This window comes from Camelina sativa, chromosome 16 (genome assembly GCF_030686135.1).
Source record: "Camelina sativa cultivar CO46 ecotype springtype chromosome 16, ASM3068613v1".
In the NCBI taxonomy this organism is placed as follows: Eukaryota; Viridiplantae; Streptophyta; class Magnoliopsida; order Brassicales; family Brassicaceae; genus Camelina; species Camelina sativa.
The window spans coordinates 15630449-15650733 of NC_141895.1; the positions used below are offsets into that span (position 1 = coordinate 15630449).

The 20285-nt window shown below is 33.7% G+C and overlaps 3 protein-coding genes across 3 annotated transcripts; all 3 read left to right on the plus strand.

The window, feature by feature from the left end:
• The first annotated feature begins 558 nt into the window (after window positions 1-558).
• LOC109129660 (defensin-like protein 43) lies at window positions 559-1055 on the plus strand. The gene is made up of 2 exons (XM_087493308.1): window positions 559-643; window positions 795-1055. The coding sequence occupies exons 1-2, from the start codon at window positions 559-561 to the stop codon at window positions 953-955; spliced, it is 246 nt and encodes an 81-aa protein (XP_087349434.1). The 3' UTR covers window positions 956-1055.
• Window positions 1056-6888: 5833 nt separating this feature from the next.
• LOC147925563 (uncharacterized) lies at window positions 6889-7544 on the plus strand. The gene is made up of 2 exons (XM_087492673.1): window positions 6889-7166; window positions 7262-7544. Exons 1-2 carry the CDS (start codon window positions 6889-6891, stop codon window positions 7542-7544), a joined length of 561 nt encoding a protein of 186 aa, XP_087348799.1.
• Window positions 7545-18724: 11180 nt separating this feature from the next.
• On the plus strand, window positions 18725-19324 carry LOC104753615 (uncharacterized). Its single transcript, XM_010475843.2, has one exon. It carries the CDS (start codon window positions 18725-18727, stop codon window positions 19322-19324), a length of 600 nt encoding a protein of 199 aa, XP_010474145.2.
• Window positions 19325-20285: the final 961 nt, after the last annotated feature.

Sequence of the window (20285 nt, forward strand, 5' to 3'; positions counted from 1 at the left end):
GTGAATGAGAGATCTTAAGTAGGTTGGTTTAAAAAGTAAAAAACCAGTCTAAAACTTGGTGAATTTCACCAAACAAATTCAACAACTATATGAGGTGAAAATTTCTACTTTCCAATGTCAAGGCTCCAATTGGAGTTTCATTCTTTTTTTTTTTGAACAAACTATGGAGTTCCATTCTCTAGACCTGTATAGGATTTTATTCTAGGGTCCGGTTAACCTTGGTTTTTAAACAAATTAACCAAAAAAAAAAGGTTTGTACGTAAAAGCAGTCATAAAAGTGAAAATATATTTTAGTCAAAAAAAATATTGTTTAGTATATGCGGAAGAGCCACCAATGTTAAGAAAATTTGTTTTAGTCAAAAAAAGTATTATTAGTATATATGAAAAATGCATCAATGGTAAGAAAAACAATTGTAAACTCTTTTTTTGTGAACCACAAAACCTTAATGCTCTATAAATAGAACTTGTACTTACAATCTAGAAAATCACAGAACAGAGTTGTCTAATATATATACTCCTTTATAGTTGATAACTTTGATATATACTACAATCAAGAAAATGAACATCACAAAGACTTCGACAACCTTTTTACTCTTGATAGTATTGTCAGCTTCTTTGTTGAATTACAATGTCTTTGCTTCAAGTAACATTTTTATTTCTATGTTGTTGTTTGCTAATATAGGTTTCATCATTTGAAAGCAATAACATTGATATATATATATATATATATATATATATATATACAATTGTTCATTTGTATATGATGCATGTGTAATGATTTTGTGGACATGCAGAGATCAAACCTATAAGAAGAATCAATGATATGTGCAAGACTACTTGTTCGGCAACATACGGGAATGGTAAATGTAGGGCAGACTGCAGGAAGGCTGGGTTCTCATCCGGACAATGTGCTACTTCTGATCCTTTCGTAAATAAATGTTGTTGTACCAAATGATAAAAACCGATCTTTTGTCATTGCAGTTAGCATTGATATATGTTTTTTTTGTTTTTCGTGAACCACACAAATTTAATAAAAATATAATATAATTATTTAATTCTCTGTCTTTCTAAACAAAAATACCAAGTATACACTACATCAGTCTATCCCACTATCACCATGCTAAATTGCTAACATAATCACATTAATCATATTTCAATGTGTGTAATATAATATAGTTCAATGTAATGTTCTCCCGTATAAAGTGAGAGTAAATCACCTACCCATCGTTATTAAAAATGATCTAACTTCTAAATTATGTTTATTATAATGATCAGGCTGACACAAATAATAATTTATTATAGGAAAACCGAGTTTACAAACTTTTATTTTGTTAAGAATGACACCAAACTACAAAAGTTATTTTAGTAAGAAAGACTACAAATTATTTTTATTAGTCGTAGGCAATTAGGCATGAAAAAAATAATGTGTTATATGTTTTATATTAAATGTAACACTACTTACGAATTTTTAAACGTTAGTGTACAATAAGTCGTATCCCACAGGCTGTCCAGTTTTGGCATTGAAATAGCAAATAAAAGGGATATGAATGCAAATAGTGCTATATGTTAATACGGATAACTGATATCCGTTTTTTTTCCAGATATCTTTTATTATATACAGATAATGCTAAATTTTAAAATAGATATTCATTTTTTCACAGCTATCCGGTATTTATATACATATATCCGGTATTTATATATATATACGGTATTTATATACGAATATCTGATATTTTATCCAAAATATACTGTATTTTAGTCTAAAATACATATTTGTTTTTACGGATATCGGATATCCCCGGATAATCGAATTTTAATCTGATATCCGGATAATGAATATATGAAATTTTTGGATAAGGATATAGATGCAGATATCAGAAAAAAATTGGGATATGCGCTCCATTAACAGGGTACAACACAATAGTACTCCAACGATTTCATTTTATTTGTCATATTACTTGTCATTTTATATTTATAATACAAATTTATATTACTTGCTACATATAGTTTTATCTTATTAATCACTTCTCTATCAAACAAAATAATGTAGTAGTAATAATGAAGGATGAAACATAAATTTAATTGTTTATTTTTCTTTACTTGTGTGAAATAAAAATTATTAGGACAATAAGTATTATTAATCAATACTCCTTAGGCCTGGGCATTCGGGTACCCGTTCGGGTTCGGTTCAGGTAATTCGGATTTTCGGATTTTTGGGTTAGAGGTATAGGACATGTTCGGGTATTTCTAGACTTCGGGTTCAGATCGGGTTCGGTTCAGGTATTTTGGGTTCGGATTCGGATTACTCGAAGTCCACAAAACTCAAAATTTTAGTATCTAATTTAGTCTAAATTATTAAATAATACACAATATATCTAAAAATTTAGAGTATTTTTTACCCAAATTTACTAATAAACAGTTTAAATACTTCAAATTATCGAAAATATCTAAAAATCTGAATATTTTGAACACTTATATTATTAAGATTATAGATATTACTAATATATTACTACTATATATTAATAATGTGGGTATATTCGGATATCCATTCGGATTTTGGTTCGGATCGGATTCGGATTCGGGTTTTCGGGTTTAGAGATTTAGAACCCGTTCGGATATTTTACAATTTTGGATACGGGTTCGGATCGGGTTTTTTGGATCGGGTTCGGATCGGATATTCGGATCCGGGTATTTTGCCCAGGCCTAAATTACTCCTAGTAGAGAGAAAAAAACTATCAAAATATTTATTGACTTTTGTTGTAAAAGGGTTTTCAATACTCTTTTTTTTTAATACAGTTTAAAATTTTTATCGACTTATTCGAGTTATACATCATCAGAATCAATCATACGCCATCTATATATTATTCGTTTCTCCATTTAGATATTTACAGTTCCACACTTTATAATGGTCAGAAGGTTGAAATATCGACAAGCAAATGTTATGAACGTTGGAGATATCTTAAATGTAACCAAAATAAGTTAATGTGATATATAGATGGCCAGGTGATTGATTATTAATTATTCTATTGAGTATATATTATAACCAAAATAAGTTAATGTAAAGAGACTTTTGAAGGATTAGGTATTTTAGACGACTAATAACAAATAATTTGATATTATGTACGTTTGGTCATTTTTTAACTAGTTTGTGAGTTGAGTCATTCTATACGTAAGTTGTGTCATTTTTATGAAAAAAATAATATGTGTGCTGATTCTTCAAATTGTGATGTATGTTCAATTCAAATTCCAAGCAGAGAATCCAAAACCCAAATCTACAATGATGGAAGAAGAAGCTCAGACCCTAGCACTACAACAAATATGTACATTGATTGCAATAGGGAAATGCTAAAATATGTCATTAATAGCTCTTTCACAAACGCTATGTTAGGCCACTGTTATCGTAGGTATCACACATACGATAGCGACATATACATATGCTATAGTAGAAAGCTCTACCATAACAGTAACAAAAAATGCTTTGTTATCGCGTTTTTCTAATTTTTTAAAATAATGTTATAAGTCATTTTACACGCAATGTTTGCAGTTTCTACCATAGCTATATTATAGCTCTAATCAAATGCTATAATATATTTTATTATATCACAAATTAGTGCTATTTTATTTATTATTGTAGTATTTAGAAATATATATATATATATATATATATAATTAGATTTATATTTTTATATAAATAATCAACATATATAACCTTTATATTACACTAGATAAGGCCCGCGTAATAATGCGGGTAAAATTTTTAAAACATTATTGAGAATAATTAAGTAGTAATAGACATGTTTTTATATTTTATCTTGTAACATTTTAATATTGAATATGAACTTCTCATATTTCATTTTAATACTCTCTTAGTTCTATTAGATAAGAGTTTGAAGGCTTTTTGTATTATTTTATAATATTTTCTCAAATTTCTATGTACTATTTTTATTAATATAACAATTTATGACTATTTGAACTATGCAATATATTTTTTGGGAAAACGATCTATTTTCCCACAAAAAGTATCACATCAAGCTAGATAGAGCTCAATTTTTGATCAACAGAAGAAAATCATTATGTTCTTTTTTTTCTTTTAATTTGTTTTAATTAATTTAATTCGGTTTAAATTAGGTTATATTTGTTTTATTATTTTATTTAGTTGGTTCAGTAAATAGTGAACCGAGAAAAACCGATGTTTCAAAGGAGATATAGATCTTGAACTATGGAGTCTGAGAGATATAGATTGAGAAATATTTTCTTGGAGATATAGAGCATGTGGTAATAGATTGAGGTTTATCAGGTTTGATATAATATTCTCTTGGAGAAATATATCTTTTTCCGTATATTTTCTTATTGGTTGAAGTTTTATAAATGACATAATATTTATTGTTTATTAATGTTTCTGTTTTTATCCAAAAACTCTTATTGGACATGAAGTACCATAAATATCTATGACATCGTAATAAACCATATTTTAAGTTTAATTATACATTTCATCTTAATGCATAGAACTAAATATTTTATATCAAACACAATTAATAAATCATATCAAGTCTATATCTTAGTAAGAATTGAAAATACAAATAAAAGTTAACAAAATATAATTCGCAATAAAACTGAATCAACATATTTAAGATATATTTGTTATGTTGTTATCTCATAAGTACTAATTTTAACTCATTTCATAATCAATTTTAAATAAGTGAAAGTTATAAAATAAAAACATATATAAAGATATATAGACATTACCATCAAATTAATGAAGATTAATTCCTATAAATTATAATATATTTCGTATTATCTTATGTTTTAACATATGCATTACAAAAGTACATGTGTTCAAATTATAAAATCAAACATAAAAAATATGAATAATATTATTAGACATTCAGTTTAGTAATCACATTTAACTATCTATTTCATCGTAAAACCATAATTCACTTCTTCATGTATTAGAGTTAAAATTTTAATATAAAAAAACAAATATGAGCATCATATGAGATAATATGTATTTTGGTTAGTATTTTAAATTTAACAATAAAGAATCAGTAAAAAAATCAGTTAACATCCACAAAAAATTTGGAAATTCAAAAATATCCTATATATTATTTTACTATATGTCGTAATTTCATAAGTAATACTTTTGTCAGTTTTCATCAATAAAACAAAAATTCATTCCTACAAACTCGGTTTTTCTATTTTTCTTTTAGGTTTCTCATATTACTACATGCATTAAAATATTTAAAAGAAAACATGTAAAACTATACTAATACACATCATGTATAGTAATATTTTTTTTAAGTTCATTACTCTTTCAAGGTTTTGTGTGCTTACTTACAATAAAAAATTATATTACAACGATAAATACAATTTATATTTGACTAAAATTATGTTAAATAACTAATGCTATTCTTTTTAACTTTGTTAGTCATTATTTATTGATTAATATACATATTTAATTAATTTCGTTTTTGTTAACACATGTCAAATTTTATTGAGAACACACGTATAATATAATTAGAAAGTATATTTATTTTGTTAGTTTTCCTTTTTTATTTAGAAAAATATTTTTTTTTATAGAATATAAACATGTAAAATTCTGTAAATAAAATTAGACACGTGTCATGATCTAATCAATATATTTGACACGTGTCACTATCTTGTTAATGAGTAATTTTGACATTTTTTAAAATATAAACATATAAAATTCTGTAAATAGAATTAATTTTATATAATATAAACATGTAATATTCTGTAAATAAAATTAGACACGTGTCATGATCTAATCCATATATTTGACACGTGTCACTATCTTGTTAATGAGTAACTTTGACATTTTTTAAAATATAAAACATATAAAATTCTGTAAATAGAATTAGACATGTGTTGATATCTAATCAATATATTTGACATGTGTCACGATCATGTTAATGAGTAATTTTGTTATCTAACGTTTATATAATAAGATTAACCAAAATAAGTCTTACATAAAAGTGCCACCAACTCTTAAACAAAATATAACTAACATCACAAAGAATAGAGACAAACTTGATCCCACCAAATTTCTGAGCAGCCTCCTTTCGACCTTCTTCCTCGGTTCTAGGCTTTTAGCAACAACCCAATAGTCTTTGGACGCACCAACTTCCTTGAGCTGATCTCCCTCTAGAGTGGTATACCAAAGCTGTCTCGAAATACACCAGTCACGAATGTTCTCTAACCATCTGTAAGGTTGTGACTGTTAATAGATGGTGTAGTGCCATCTTAAACAGCTATCACAGCTTATTCATACAATAGTGCAATAGAATGATAACAGATGGGGTAAATGAAAGAAACCTTCACCATTCTGCTGTGTATTGCTTTGGTATAAACTCAGGCTTCTTTTTTTCATCAGTGGTGGCAACACCAAGAGCCTCCTTTCCAATCATGTTGCGATTAACATACCACTGGGGATTTATCATAGGCTCGATAACCTCACTGGTTCTACAAGATACTTACAAGAAACAGAGAATTCAAAGACATAAGAGAGAAACATATAATTCAAAGATATAAGAGAGACAAAATAGTTAAGTTCTACAAGATACTTACTAAAAGCGGTAGAAACATAGAATTCAAACATAGAACAACCTCGCCCAAGCCTCACGGTCGTTGTAATCTTTGAGGAAGCTTCCGACGGCGATTCTGTGGAATTGATGAGAGATGAGAAAGCCATGGCGTAGAGTGGATTAGGTGAATCATAGGTTACGGCGGTTTCCTATCTGGATAACAAATCTGGATCTGAGTTATCCATGGCGAATTGTGTGATCTGAATTCGATTCAATGATAGTGTCATCTTGGCGATGATAGTGAGAGAAAAAAAAAATCAATGGAGATGAGAGGCGACGGTCTATGCGAATGGCACTTAATGTCAGGAATAAGTTGGGATTCATCGACGGTACGATCTCTAAACCATCTCCGGATCACCGCGATTTTGGATCTTGGTCTCGTTGCAATGATATGGTTTCTACTTGGTTGAGGAACTCTGTATCGAAAAAGATAGGTCAGAGTCTTTATTCATTCCAACTGCAAAGGGTATATGGAAAGATATTACATCTAGGTCCAAACAGGATGATGCTCCGAGAATTTATGAGATTGAGCAGAAGCTTAGCTCTATTCGACAGGGAGCTATGGATGTAACTGCTTATTATACTGAGTTAGTAACTCTTTGGGAAGAACTCAAGGATTATGTTGAGTTGCTTGTTTGTACCTGTGAAAAATGTGAGTGTAGTGTAGAAGTCTTATGGGAAAAATTACACCAGAGAAGTCGAGTGACCAAGTTCTTGATGGGTTTGAATGAGTCTTATGAGGCTACTCGAAAACATATTTTGATGATGTCCCCGATGCCATCTATTGAGCATGCTTTTCATATGGTGACTCAGGATGAGAGGCAGAACAATATTGTTAAACCTGCTCGATCTGAGTGTGTTGTGTTTCAAGCCTCTGGTCCACCTCCTACTCTTATATCAGATGTCTCTTCTAGTTATCATGCTCAACGAGTGAACAATCCGTAGATTTTCCCACCTAAAGGTCATAATCAAAGTCAAAATACTACGAGGACTCAAGCTGTTGCAAATGTTACTTCGGAAATGCCTTATGTTCCTCCACCTGCTCTGAATGCAATCAATCTGGATGTTAGCAAAATGACTTCTTACCAGATGCAGACTCTGATTCAGCAACTTTCAGCGCACATGACACTTCCAAAAAATCAGGCTCTTACAAAGGTTTCTTCCATTTCTGAACATGGTGCTATGGCTATTCAATCTTTTGCTGGTAATATCCCCTTTCATTCTAATTCTCTTCGTTATGAGCATGACCACCCTACTTTTCAACACCAATGTCTATCATCTCTTTATTCGAGCCTTTCACATGGTTCTTGGATTATAGATACTGGTGCCACAACACATGTTTGTTCTGATCTTGCCTTGTTTAGTGAGACTATACCGGTATCTGGTGTAACAGTCTCTCTACCGAATGACACTAGAGTTGATATTGCACACACTGGCACAATCCATCTCTCACATTCTCTCATCTTACATGATGTTTTACATGTTCCTTCCTTTAAATTTAACTTTATATTTGTTAGTAGTTTGTTAAAATCTAGCAATTGTTCTGCACATTTTTTTCCTAACTCATGTTTCATCCAAGAATTTATTCAGGGCTTGATGATTGGTAGAGGCATCTTATTGCATAATCTCTACATATTGCAATCTGATTCTCCTGCATCTCATGTTTCGTCTGCTATAGCACGTCCTTCTACTTCGTCTCATTTCTTTGGATCCTTGGCAGTCGATGGTGATCTCTGGCATGCTCACCTTGGACATCTGTCTGCTGACAAGTTACAGTATATTCCGGGTACTATATTAAAGTTTACAAAGTCCTCATCACCTTGTCATGTGTGTCATTTAGCTAAGCAAAAAAGTTTTTCCTATGTGTCTAATAGTAAACTGTCAGATTTACCATTTGATTTACTTCATTTAGATGTTTGGGGCCCATTCTCAACAGAATGAGTAGATGGATATAGATATTGTCTAAGTATAGTTGATGATTGTGTTAGAGCTACTTGGTTGTATATGTTGAGGAATAAAAAAGATGTTTCTACTCATTTTCAAGATTTTATACAAATGGTTCACATTCAATACAATTCTCCAATTAAAGTCATAAGATCTGACAATGCACCTGAATTGGCATTTACAGATATTGTTAAAAAACATGGAATCTTGCATCAATTTTCTTTTGCTTACACACCTCAACAAAACTCTATTATTGAAAGAAAACATCAGCATCTCGTGAATGTGGCTAGAGCTTTACTCTTTCAGTCAAATGTACCATTTGCATATTGGAGGGATTGTGTGTTAACTGCAGTTTTTTCTTATCAATAGAATTCCATCTGCTTTGCTTACACCTTATGAATTACTCACTAAAAAAACCGGATTATACTCATCTTTGAACTTTTGGTTGCTTGTGTTATGTTTTCACATTGACGACATATCGTCATAAGTTCAGTCCTCGTGCTGATAGGTGTGTCTTTTTAGGTTATGCGTATCGTTATAAAGGCTATAAAGTGTTGCATTTAGATACAAACACTGTCTCTATATCTCGCAATGTCATTTTTCATGAAACAGTTTTTCCATTTCATGATGTCTCTGCATCTTTTCCTTCTGAGATTTTTAGTAACAAGATTTTGTCAGTTCCAATTGATTTACATGCTGATGTGATGCATTCATTACCGATCCCTCTTGCATCACCGTCTCATGCATCATCTGATCATGCACACACACCCTCTAGTGTTAGTTCATTCTACCACAGAGAGTGTTACAACAGACACTGGTGTTGTTTCTCTACACAATGCCAGACCGAGACGCACAACTAGGGTACCGGGCTATTTGTCTGATTATCATTGTGCTATTTCTCGTCTTACATCACCTATTCCTTTTTCCAGAAACACATAAAACCCCATATCCACTTTCTTCAGTCCTTTCCTATGAGCAGCTTAAAAATCCCTATCAGTTTATTGTCCTTTCTTTTTCACTAGACACCAAACCTATTTCCTTTAAACAAGCCATCAAATGTAAGAAATGGACGAAGTTTATGGATGTGGAGCTTGATAATATGGAGGTAAGTGGCACATTTGAGGTTGTTTCTTTACCTCCTGGTAAAAACGTAGTTGGTTGTAAATGGGTTTATACAATCAAATACAATGTCGATGGTAGTATTGAACGTTATAAGGCTCGATTGGTAGCCAAAGGTTTTACTCAACAAGAGGGTGTTGACTTCTTTGAAACTTTTTCACCAGTTGCTAAAATGGGTAGTGTGAAGTTTATTCTTGGTTTAGCAGCTAAGCTAGGGTGGAGTCTTTGTCAAATGGATGTCACTAGTGCCTTTTTGCACAGTGAGCTTGATGAAGAGATCTACATGAGTCTACCCCTTGGATATACTCCAACTTATGGTGTCTTGCCTCCATATCCAGTCTGCCGCCTGAAGAAATCAATCTATGGCTTAAAACAAGCCTCTAGCCAATGGTATAAGTGTTTCTCTTCTGTTCTCTTGAACAATGGATTCACACAGGCACCTTCTGAGAATACTTTATTTGTGAAAATGAGTGAATCATCTTTTATAGCACTTTTAGTGTATGTAGATGATATCATGATTGCAAGTAATAGTGATGCAGAGGTCCTATCTTTCAAAGTGATCCTTGCGAAGGCGTTTAAGATCAAGGATCTAGGACCTGCACGGTTCTTTTTGGGGCTTGAGATAGCTTAGAATTCTTCTGGTATATCTATTAGTCAGCGCAAGTACTGCTTGAATCTCTTAAGTGATACATGTTATTTGGGCTGTAAGCCTCAGAACGTACCAATGGATCCTACTAAGGCGTTATTCAAGGACACTGGTGTTCCTTTTCCTACAGATGAAGTCAGTTCTTACAGAGCCTTAATAGGACATCTACAATACTTAAGTATCACACGACCTGATATTACCTTTGCTGTCAACAAATTGAGCCAGTATCTTTCCTGTCCTACTGACGCACACTTACGAGCAGCTCATCATGTTCTCAAATATCTCAAGGGGAATCCATGATAAGGTTTATTTTACCCTGCTCAGGATGATCTTGGTTTGACTGCATTCTCTGATGCAAACTAGGGTACTTGTCTTGACACTCGGTGGTCAGTCACAGGGATTTGCACTTTCTTGGGTTCTTCCCTGATTACTTGGAAGTCTAAGAAGCAGAAGATTGTCAGTAGCAACAGTACTGGCTGGAAGACTTGCTTCTTGGTCGTTTTTTGATGAGAAGGTAAGCAAAGTAAACTTGATAATGTATATTCTAATGGTAGAGAGAAGTGTCACTCGTGTATACCATTCGCTGTTCTGTTTGGTGCTTGATAACATCATTATTTTACCCATATTAGCTATATTTTTCATATGGATTTAAGAAGAGTTTGATAAGATTTCAAGTATACCGAAACTAGTGTTATACCGAAACCTCGTGTGGTAGCCTGCTTAAGTTGAGTTGTGGAGTTTTGTGAATATATCAAACTTGTTTTACTAGCTGGTTGACATGCGTCGTTTCCTGCGTAAGTTAAGTAACAGAGTATGAAGACTTTAGACACTCATTCTATGAAAATAGCTTGTTAGTTTATTAGTGTTTCGTAGTTGAGAACCTAGACCGAAATTAGTATTTACTTGTTAAATCTTGACACTTAGTATTTCTTAGAACCATGAAAACCCTGAGATGACCCCCAAACACCGAACGCCTTAGTTTTACAGTTCAGTCTGCTCATTGCTTTCTAACAAGAGTTACTACCCCACGACCGGATTTGGGGATATTATATATTCGTGCATGGCATGTTATCGCCCCAGAGGGAGCGTGAGTGTTTCTTTGGCTGGTTGTTCACCAAGTTCTAATGACGAATATGGAGTGATTCCGTAGACACCTTTGTGCGAATGAAGTTTTTCAGGTCTACAAGAGTGGTGAAAGGTCAATCATACATATACTGCAGGATTGTCATGCCATGTCCGGAGTCTGGAGCAGGCTGATCCCGAGGCGGAAAAGAGTTTCCTTCTTCACAAGTTTGTTACTTTAGTTGGTTTATGAGAACTTGGGAGATGCAGATGCTGTCGGAGGATGTCCATGGTCCACAGTATTTGCCATGGCTGTGTGGTGGGGCTGAAAATGGCGATGTGGAAACATTTTTGGTGTGAATGGAAAATGTCTGGATAGGGTGCGTTTTTCTTAAAGAGTTGGCGCAGGAGGTGGATTAAGCCAGCCAGAAGATGAAAACTGCTAGAAGGGAGACTGTGAGGACTGAGCGGTTAATCTCCTGGACTCGACCGAGTGAGGGGTGGGATAAAATTAATATTGATGGTGCATCTTGAGGCAACCTGGGACTGGCTACTGCGGAAGGAGGGCTACGAGATAGTAATGGACATTGGCCTACCAAAACAAACAAAAAAAAGAAGATATGGTCTACAATCTTCCAATCTACCATATCTCCTATGACCTACCAAAAAAAAAATCAAAACAAAAAAAAAGAAGATATGGTAGATTGGTATTAAAAAAAATTGAAAAGACGCGGACCCTATCTAACCCGATCCCAATTTGATGGAGTTGAAAAAAATTCGAAAAAACCAAAATTGAGGGACTGAGTATATTTTTTTAAATCTAAAAAGGAAAACACCTAGAGTAAAAAGGAAGCATTCAATAATCAACGAACCAACACTAACGTTTTCCATAAATCAAACACCAATGTTACGTGGGCTCTGTTTGTGATTCATGGTATAGATTTACCTATACACATTAGAAAATTTGCAATTAAATAAATGAAGAGGTTAGGCCAAAATGTATAGTCTTATCTGTAAGTATATTATTCTTTGCAAGTTTTGGTTATAATTAGTTGTAATTTTCATTCACCTAAAAAACAAATGAAACCAGAGTGTTTTTTAAAAGGGAGTTGTAAAGAACACATGTAAGAACAATCAGATACATGATGTAAACTATTAAAAAAATATGAAGGAAATTAAACTATTTACAATCCTATTTGATAAAATAACAACAATTTTTTTTTCCTTTTTATGTGGCATACATGACAACAAGTTTCCCGACATCAAAACAAAAATTGTAAACAAATCTAACTAAGTTTCTGAAAAAATTATGTATGAACATGAAAGTATCCACATATAAACAAAGAATTTTACCGAAACTCTTTTGATAAATGAATGAAAGTTAAAATAAGAAATTTTGAATCTTACCAAACAAATTAAATGTTTGTTGTTTATACAAATCTCTGCTTAGCTAATCGATATTGTTTCCAGAATTTGCTTTAACTAGGAGATGGGTTTGATGATAAACACGATTGATTGAAAGATTTTGGTAGGAAAAGAGCAATATCGATCAGTCGGTTTCTTCTGTAAAAATTATAGCTGTTCATCTTCTCTATTTTTTTGTCTTATTACCTAATTTCCCACAGGTGTTGAAAACAAAAACAGCTTTCTCTCGGGCCATTTTAATTAAAATCGATGCCCATCCGTGCATTGAACATCACAATCTATACTATGAAAGTTGCTCAACTCTCTCCATATGAGTGACACGTCAGCAATGGAGAGAGTGTCACTTGTCAATCCAAATTAAAAACACTTAAATTAAAAGCAAACATATTTAAAATTAAAGAGGAATTTGAAACATCTTCCATATCTTTATTCCTTTTCATATCAAAAACAATTTCAATATTTATATAAGAAATCTAGAAAGGTTTATATTTATGTATTCTTTAAGTCATCACCAAAAGATAAAATGTATCGAGAGTAAAACCAAAGATTTGCTTCGTCCTCTTAGGGTAAACCATGAAAATATGAACATATAGTTTAGGAGTTAGAATTTTCTCAATAATTTGAAGAGTTGCAGCAGTGACTGGGAATTCGGTTAATATTGTAGAAAAAATCATGAAAATAAGTCCTTAGAGAAATAATTTTTATAGATGAAAAAGATCATAGTTTTGTTCACTATCGAATGAAAGATAATTAAATCAATGATATAATGTTAGTTGAAGATAATACAGAGAAAAAAACAATTAAATTCCAGAGTTATATTCTAGAAATTGAATAGTTAAGAAGGAAAATTGTATATCTTAATTAGAACCATTAAAGAGTTAACCAAGTTGCATGAAAATCTTTTTGATAAAAGAGAATTTGAAAGCCTCATGGTATTTAGTTGAGAAGCTTAAATACAAATGTATCTAAATACCTAAGTTTTAGACAAGAATTGTAGGATGTTTAAATGTTTTTATCTACCAATCAAATGTGCAAATGGTATGATTCTTTTAGTTCCTAAAAAAATATGCTAATAGTTTTCGGGGCTGTTATTGGAGAGGTTATTTCTAAATCCATATGGAATTGTAAATTCTAAAAATCAAAACACATGGATTTTGAAATAACATGTTTTATCCTTGGATTTGAATCCTTCTATTTTACACTTTCACATCCATACAAATCCATTTAAAACATACTGTGGATTTTGAAATCCAAAAACAAATCATTAAATGAATAACATGAGATTTTAACAAGTATTTGTAAATCATAGAACCAATAACACATAATTTTGATAAGTATTTTAAAATCAATGATTGGATAACACATGATTTTTGTTTGGATTTCCAAATCTATTAAAATCATAGAACCAATAATCCCCTTCATCTACAAAATCACTTTAGAATAAGATTTAGCTTTAAATAAAATTTAGTATTCTTTGCTTTTTCACAAAAAATATCTTAATTTTGTTTGTTAATATATAATTTTTAATATTTCAAATGTGAAAATATAAGAAGCAAAGAAGGTATTGCAATAAATGTAAATAGATATAAACAAATCTGCACGTAGTGCGTGTACTCATCTAGTATATGTGAAAGAAGTGAAAACCAAACTGTAAAATTTGGGCCTAAAATAAATAAGAGCTGATCCATCACATTGGATCATAATGGGATCGTGTAAACAAAACTAAAACCAATAATTCAAACTATAAATCAGTAGGCATATATACAAGACACAACAATCACGTACAAACTACAAACAGTACTACCACAAAATCAATTTTCAAATATGCATACTATTTGTAATAAAAATATTTTACAAAAACACTTGCAACAAAAACACAAAATAAATTTCTAATTAACAACAATCATAACAATTTTCTTTGTAAATAAAAATATTTCCGCACGTACGTGCGGGTTCGACTCTAGTTTATAAGTAAATAATATTATATATACACACATATATATATATATTATTTATAATATTACAAAAAATAAATTTAAGTTGTGGTATTTATTAAAATTGTAAGTTTTTATAATATAAATCTTACTAATAAAATGTTATATGAGCAAATCTATTACAGTTTTATTAAGAAGGGGATTTCTTCATATACACTTTAGCCATTAAATTATTTTACATTCTGGTAGTATTGTACATAAAATCATTATTAATCTCTTAATTTATGACATTTTGACCCGTAATTTCTGTTAGGGAACATGACAAACAGTTTAAGATGTAAACAATCCTCCCAAATATGGTTGTGCAATTGATCATTAGTACTCTAACAAGTAAAATCCCACTAGACGACCACATGCATGGTTTGGCAAATAAAAGTATAATTTTTCCTTATGTAATATTTATAACATACATTTTTTCTTAACAAGTGGAATTAGCTTTTAAAAAAATGAAAAGAAAAGATATTCAGAGAGTGTTGGGAGGCATGAAAAAAAGTTATTTTTTCTTAACATTTTTTCTTAACAAGTGAAATTAGATTTTTGAGCTTATTATCTAAACTTAGCACTCCTTAAGTTCAATCTTCGGATTTAGGCATCGCACGTCGAGAGGCATGAAAAAAAGTCAATTTGGCACTGTTGTTGACTTTTTTGCCCTTAAAAGCAGAAGGCTGGATATTTTACTTGCGGACTAAATGACGTCATCCCGTTTAGAAATGTCATTAGGTTAATGAAGATATTTTGTTGTTGAGCGGGAAAAGTTCAACAGTGCCGCAAGCTTTCTCATGGCAAACATGTGGACTAAAAATAAGCCAGGAGATTTCGTTTCTGTTTACCTAGGGTTTTGTGGACTACGATAAATAAGAGAACATGAAAAACTGTGCAGCTAAGATACTGATGTTCCGCCAAACAGAGAAAGAAACGTAAAGCAGACGACTACTTTTACTGGTGATACAGAAGCCTGTACTATAACCAAGTGACAGGTAATGTTGGTGAATATTATGTGTAACTGCAAAGAATATATCCCGCTATCTAGAATATTGTTGGGTTATGTAGGACATAACATTTAGTGTCCTGTATATATTTGTCACCAGTAGGTTATATAGTACGTAGGTATGACAGGCTACCAATTTTAACTGCCATATTTGTGTAAACCTAAGTAGTCGCCGTTACTTGTTGTTAATCTACTTCTACTCATTCAGTACACTATGTTGTTATGAACTGTGACACTTGATAATGTAGTTCATTTTTTTTATTTTTTTTTTATTTTTTTTTTTACGTAGTTCATTTTACTATGTACATCCTTAAGTATTCTACTGTGAGTCGTCATGATTAACGATGGCTGTCAATCTCGCAACTCGTTTAGAGTAGTTTTGAAACAGAGGTTTAAAGAATAACAAGACTGTAGGCATGTATTTTACGTATACTCAGAAATAACGTAAAAAAGGGGTTACTTATCCTTGAAACCATGTTAGGAAGATAGTTTATTGGTCTGAGATGTCTTACTCGGCCTATGTTATGCTGCGTACAGGATATGGAGGGTGTGGTACTTGTCTTAGCCGGAGAGTGGGAGTGTTCGCATGGTGGTAATTGGGACTTCATAATTTCAGAAAATTGTATGTCGAAGTGTATTGACATTGCGGATGATATGACGTATGCCGAACTCAAAAGTCATATTGTGGATGATTTTGAGGAAGAGGGAAAAGCTGTTGTGGGGCGAGTGTCATGTTGGGTTCCTGAAGAGATGTCTATCTTCACTGCTGCAAGAACACCGCCTGTGTCAATTCATAATGTCACAGGACTGCGTACTTTCTTAATGATCATGGCGGCACACAGAGGTCTTAACCTTTTGGTCACATTTCAACCTGCTTGGGAAGCAGAACCTGTTAGGGAAGTTGGTAATGATACAGCTCCTGATGAGGGCATCATACGACTTGACGATGGTACCCTTTCACTCAACAATGAAGCAAATGGCGACGTCCAATCCGCTGAAGTACAAGGTCGTGATGTTGTTCAATCGAGCAGTGTACCGGAACTGGCGCGAATGTATAAGCGTGGAGAAAACATAACAAGTGCAAACACTAGGCAGCCAATAGCTTGCACATCTGGACAAGAGGAAGGTACTGCACTCAACACCAATGGCGGGGGCAGCGCTGTGCTGGAAGAAATATCTGATATGATGCCTTGTATTGATTTAAACAGCATATATGATGCTGAGATGGTTTCAAATATAGAGATGGTAGCAGCGAGCGCGAGAGTAGCAGAGGCTTCTGCAAAAAAAGGGAAAGAGAAGTGCGTCTATCCTGTAATGACGATGAGGATTCAGAGGAGAATGAAGATGGGGATTCTTATGGGTCTGATGAGGAAGAGGACTACGACTATAACTTCTGGGATAATCTGATACGTAAAGAGCATGCAGCTTTATTAGAAGCTGAACGCTTCGAGCCAGGCGAGTCATCTAATCCAGGACACATCTACTCTGTTCCAGACAGTATGACTAGCGGAGCTGGTGAACGTCAAAGCCCTATTGCTCTTACCAGCAGCGTTCCACTTACAAGCTTTACTTATGAGAATCCATCTAGTCAAGGGGTACCAATTCCGGATATACATAACATGATTAGTGAAGTGGAGGTGAAAAGTGGGTCACTAAGTGAGGACGCCGATAATGAAGAGAGTCGAGAGAAGCGTTCTTATGGAGCGTAGAATGAGGGGAGGCAGAGTACTAAACAAGACACCATGAACATGACACTAGAAAATATGTACCCTGACATTCTTGAAGTTGAGATAGTTCCAACACAAGACTGTCCACTTTGTTTTGGTGATGAGTGGATGGAGACAGATGAAACTGCAACATGTGTTTTTGATCCTACAAACGATGCCATTTTCATTGGGAAAGTTTTCAAGAACAAGGCGGAGATGCAAACTGCACTTACTATATATGAAATTAAGAGGTTCTTTACTTTCTAGCAGACTAGGTCTGACAAAGAATGCTTAATTGTGCGCTGCATTTATAAGGACTGTCCATGACGTGTATATGGTCGGACATCAGGCGAAGTGCAAATAACATTGAGGTGCGAACTGCAAAACTGACACACACTTGCAATGTATTAACGAGGGAGGAATATGGCAAAAAAGGTTCATGTAAGGTAATAGCTGCAGTTCTAAAGTCAAAGTTTGTTAACGGGAAGATGGGTACTTGGGCAGGTGACATACCAGACATTATAGTAGAGGAGTTGCACATATCTATAACATACATGAATGTGTGGCGCTCAAAAGAGAAGGCAGTTGCAGAAGCTAGAGGAAGCGCAGAGGGCAGCTACAAGTTTTTGATTGCGTACATACGTAACCTGAAGCAAACAAATGTTGGAACTGTCTGCAATGTTGTTACAACAGGGGCGGGGACAGAAAGATGAAAGTTCAAGTATCTGTTCTTATCGCTTGGAGCTTGTATACATGCAGCGCAATTCATGTGTAAAGTCATCATTATCGATGCCACAACAATAAAGGGAAAGTTTAGAGGGTGTATGATGACTGTTAGTTTCCAGGATGGGAATTTCCAGATTATGCCACTAGCATTTGGGATTGTTGATGGCGAAAACGATTTATCGTGGACATGGTTTTTCAGTCACCTGGTAACCATTGTTCTAGATGGGGCAACCTTGGTTTTTATCTCTGATAGACACAATTCCATCTACTCCGCCTTATGTTCTGTATATCCTCTCGCCAGGCACGGTGCATGTGCAATTCATCTTTTCAGAAATGTTAAGAGCAGGTTTAGGAGACAGAAAGGACCCCTATATTTGGTGTCGAAGGAAGCTTGTGCATACACTGTCGCGGATTTCAGGCAGTAGTTTGATGAAATCGAGAGGAGGAGTCCAATGTGTGCTAGTTATATAAGAGGGATTGGAATCTCTCATTGGATCTGAGTTTATTTTCAAGGGATGAGATACAATCTAATGAGCAGCAATGTTGCAGAGTGTCTGAATGCAGCATTAGCGAAAACGTTTGAGTTTCCAATAGTTTCAATGATAGAAAGTATTCAGATGATGTTGATGAGATGGTTCTACATTCGTCGTCAGAAGGCTAACAATACCATCAGTCCAGTCACCCCAGAGGTAGAGAAGAAGCTTATGGAACATTTGTCTCAGTCTGCAGGGTTGCGTGTCTCCCCATCAAGCCAAGTTATCTACCAAGTAAACACATGCGAAGGTGTGAATTTTACAGTTGATCTCGAGCAGAAGACATGCACGTGCAAAGTGTTTGACACTCTTGGAATCCCGTGTTGCCATGCCTTAGCAGCTGCTAAAGTTTGTGGGTTACCAGTTGTAGCTCTGGTAGACGATGAATACATGACAAGTGACTGGATTAACACATACAGCTGTAATGTGATGCCTGTTCCTGATGCAAATGATTCATACACTGCTGAAGAAACAAATGACACAGACATGCTGCCACCAGAGTCAAAAACTGGACCAGGACGTCACAAGAAGAGACGTATACCTTCGGTTGGTGAGGGACATGTAATTCAGAAAGCTGCGTAGTTTTCTACAATTTTTAAAAATATGTAGTAGATGACGAATTTATATGTATGAACACTTTTTCAGGTCCCGAGAAAGGGAAGACATGGACCTAAAACATGTTCACGGTGTTTTGGAATAGGGCATAACAGGGCAAGCTGCAAAAACTCGTTGCCATAATGGTTAGTGCATTGACTAGAAGTAGCCAATATCGAAAATAGAAAGGGGAATATGACTAAAACATGTAGCCTCTTGATGCAGTGACAAGTTTAGAAGGGGGAGGTCAATGTAGCAGTTTTTTTGAAGTATGAAGTACTATGAGATTGCAATCAGACCAGCTATGAAGGTGCACATATATGTTGCCCTGTAGATTGCATTAGTAGGCATTTATGCGGGTAAGAAGCATACTAGGTGGAAGGTTTTTCATGTATATAAACCTGGAGTAATTGTTATTAAGACATGGCCATGCTTTTGAAAAGCGTCGAGCAGGAGCTTTTTTGGTAAAAATAAACTATGGCGATGTTTGTACCCTTAAGTTGCATAATGATGCATGTAACAAAACTAGTACAAGAGCATCTGTGTTATCTCTTGAATAACCTAAAACTCTTGGAATTTTGAATTTCCAGTTGTATATTGTGAACATGAAGTGTTTTCTGTATGAAAGTAAGGTTACTAAACATGCGTGGTGCAGTGTGGAGAATATAATGAGTAATATCAGTTAGAAAATGATTTGGAAGAAAAGGAGGGCGGAGCATGTGGAGCAAGGAGGTAACTGGTTTGTAGCGGTCAAATAAAGTAACGTCTTATTGTTGAGCTTACAAAACGTACGATAGGCATAAGTTTAACATACAATTAACACCAGAGAGCTTAATATAACACATAGAGAGCCCATTTAGGTTAAACGAACACAAATAATATAACATAACGCATCAACATATAGATCGAACGATATGTGAGTACCAAAAAGAAAAGCACACCTCACACA

What these genes read in the sequence shown, in the direction of transcription:
- LOC109129660 (XM_087493308.1), top strand. Translation starts at nt 559, where the DNA reads ATGAACATCACAAAGACTTCGACAACCTTTTTACTCTTGATAGTATTG. An exon ending in TTACAATGTCTTTGCTTCAA is followed by an intron (nt 644 to 794) that starts GTAACATTTTTA and finishes GTGGACATGCAG; the next exon opens with AGATCAAACCTATAAGAAGA.
- LOC147925563 (XM_087492673.1), top strand. Translation starts at nt 6,889, where the DNA reads ATGGCACTTAATGTCAGGAATAAGTTGGGATTCATCGACGGTACGATC. An exon ending in TTCGACAGGGAGCTATGGAT is followed by an intron (nt 7,167 to 7,261) that starts GTAACTGCTTAT and finishes ATGTGAGTGTAG; the next exon opens with TGTAGAAGTCTTATGGGAAA.
- LOC104753615 (XM_010475843.2), top strand. Translation starts at nt 18,725, where the DNA reads ATGAGATACAATCTAATGAGCAGCAATGTTGCAGAGTGTCTGAATGCA.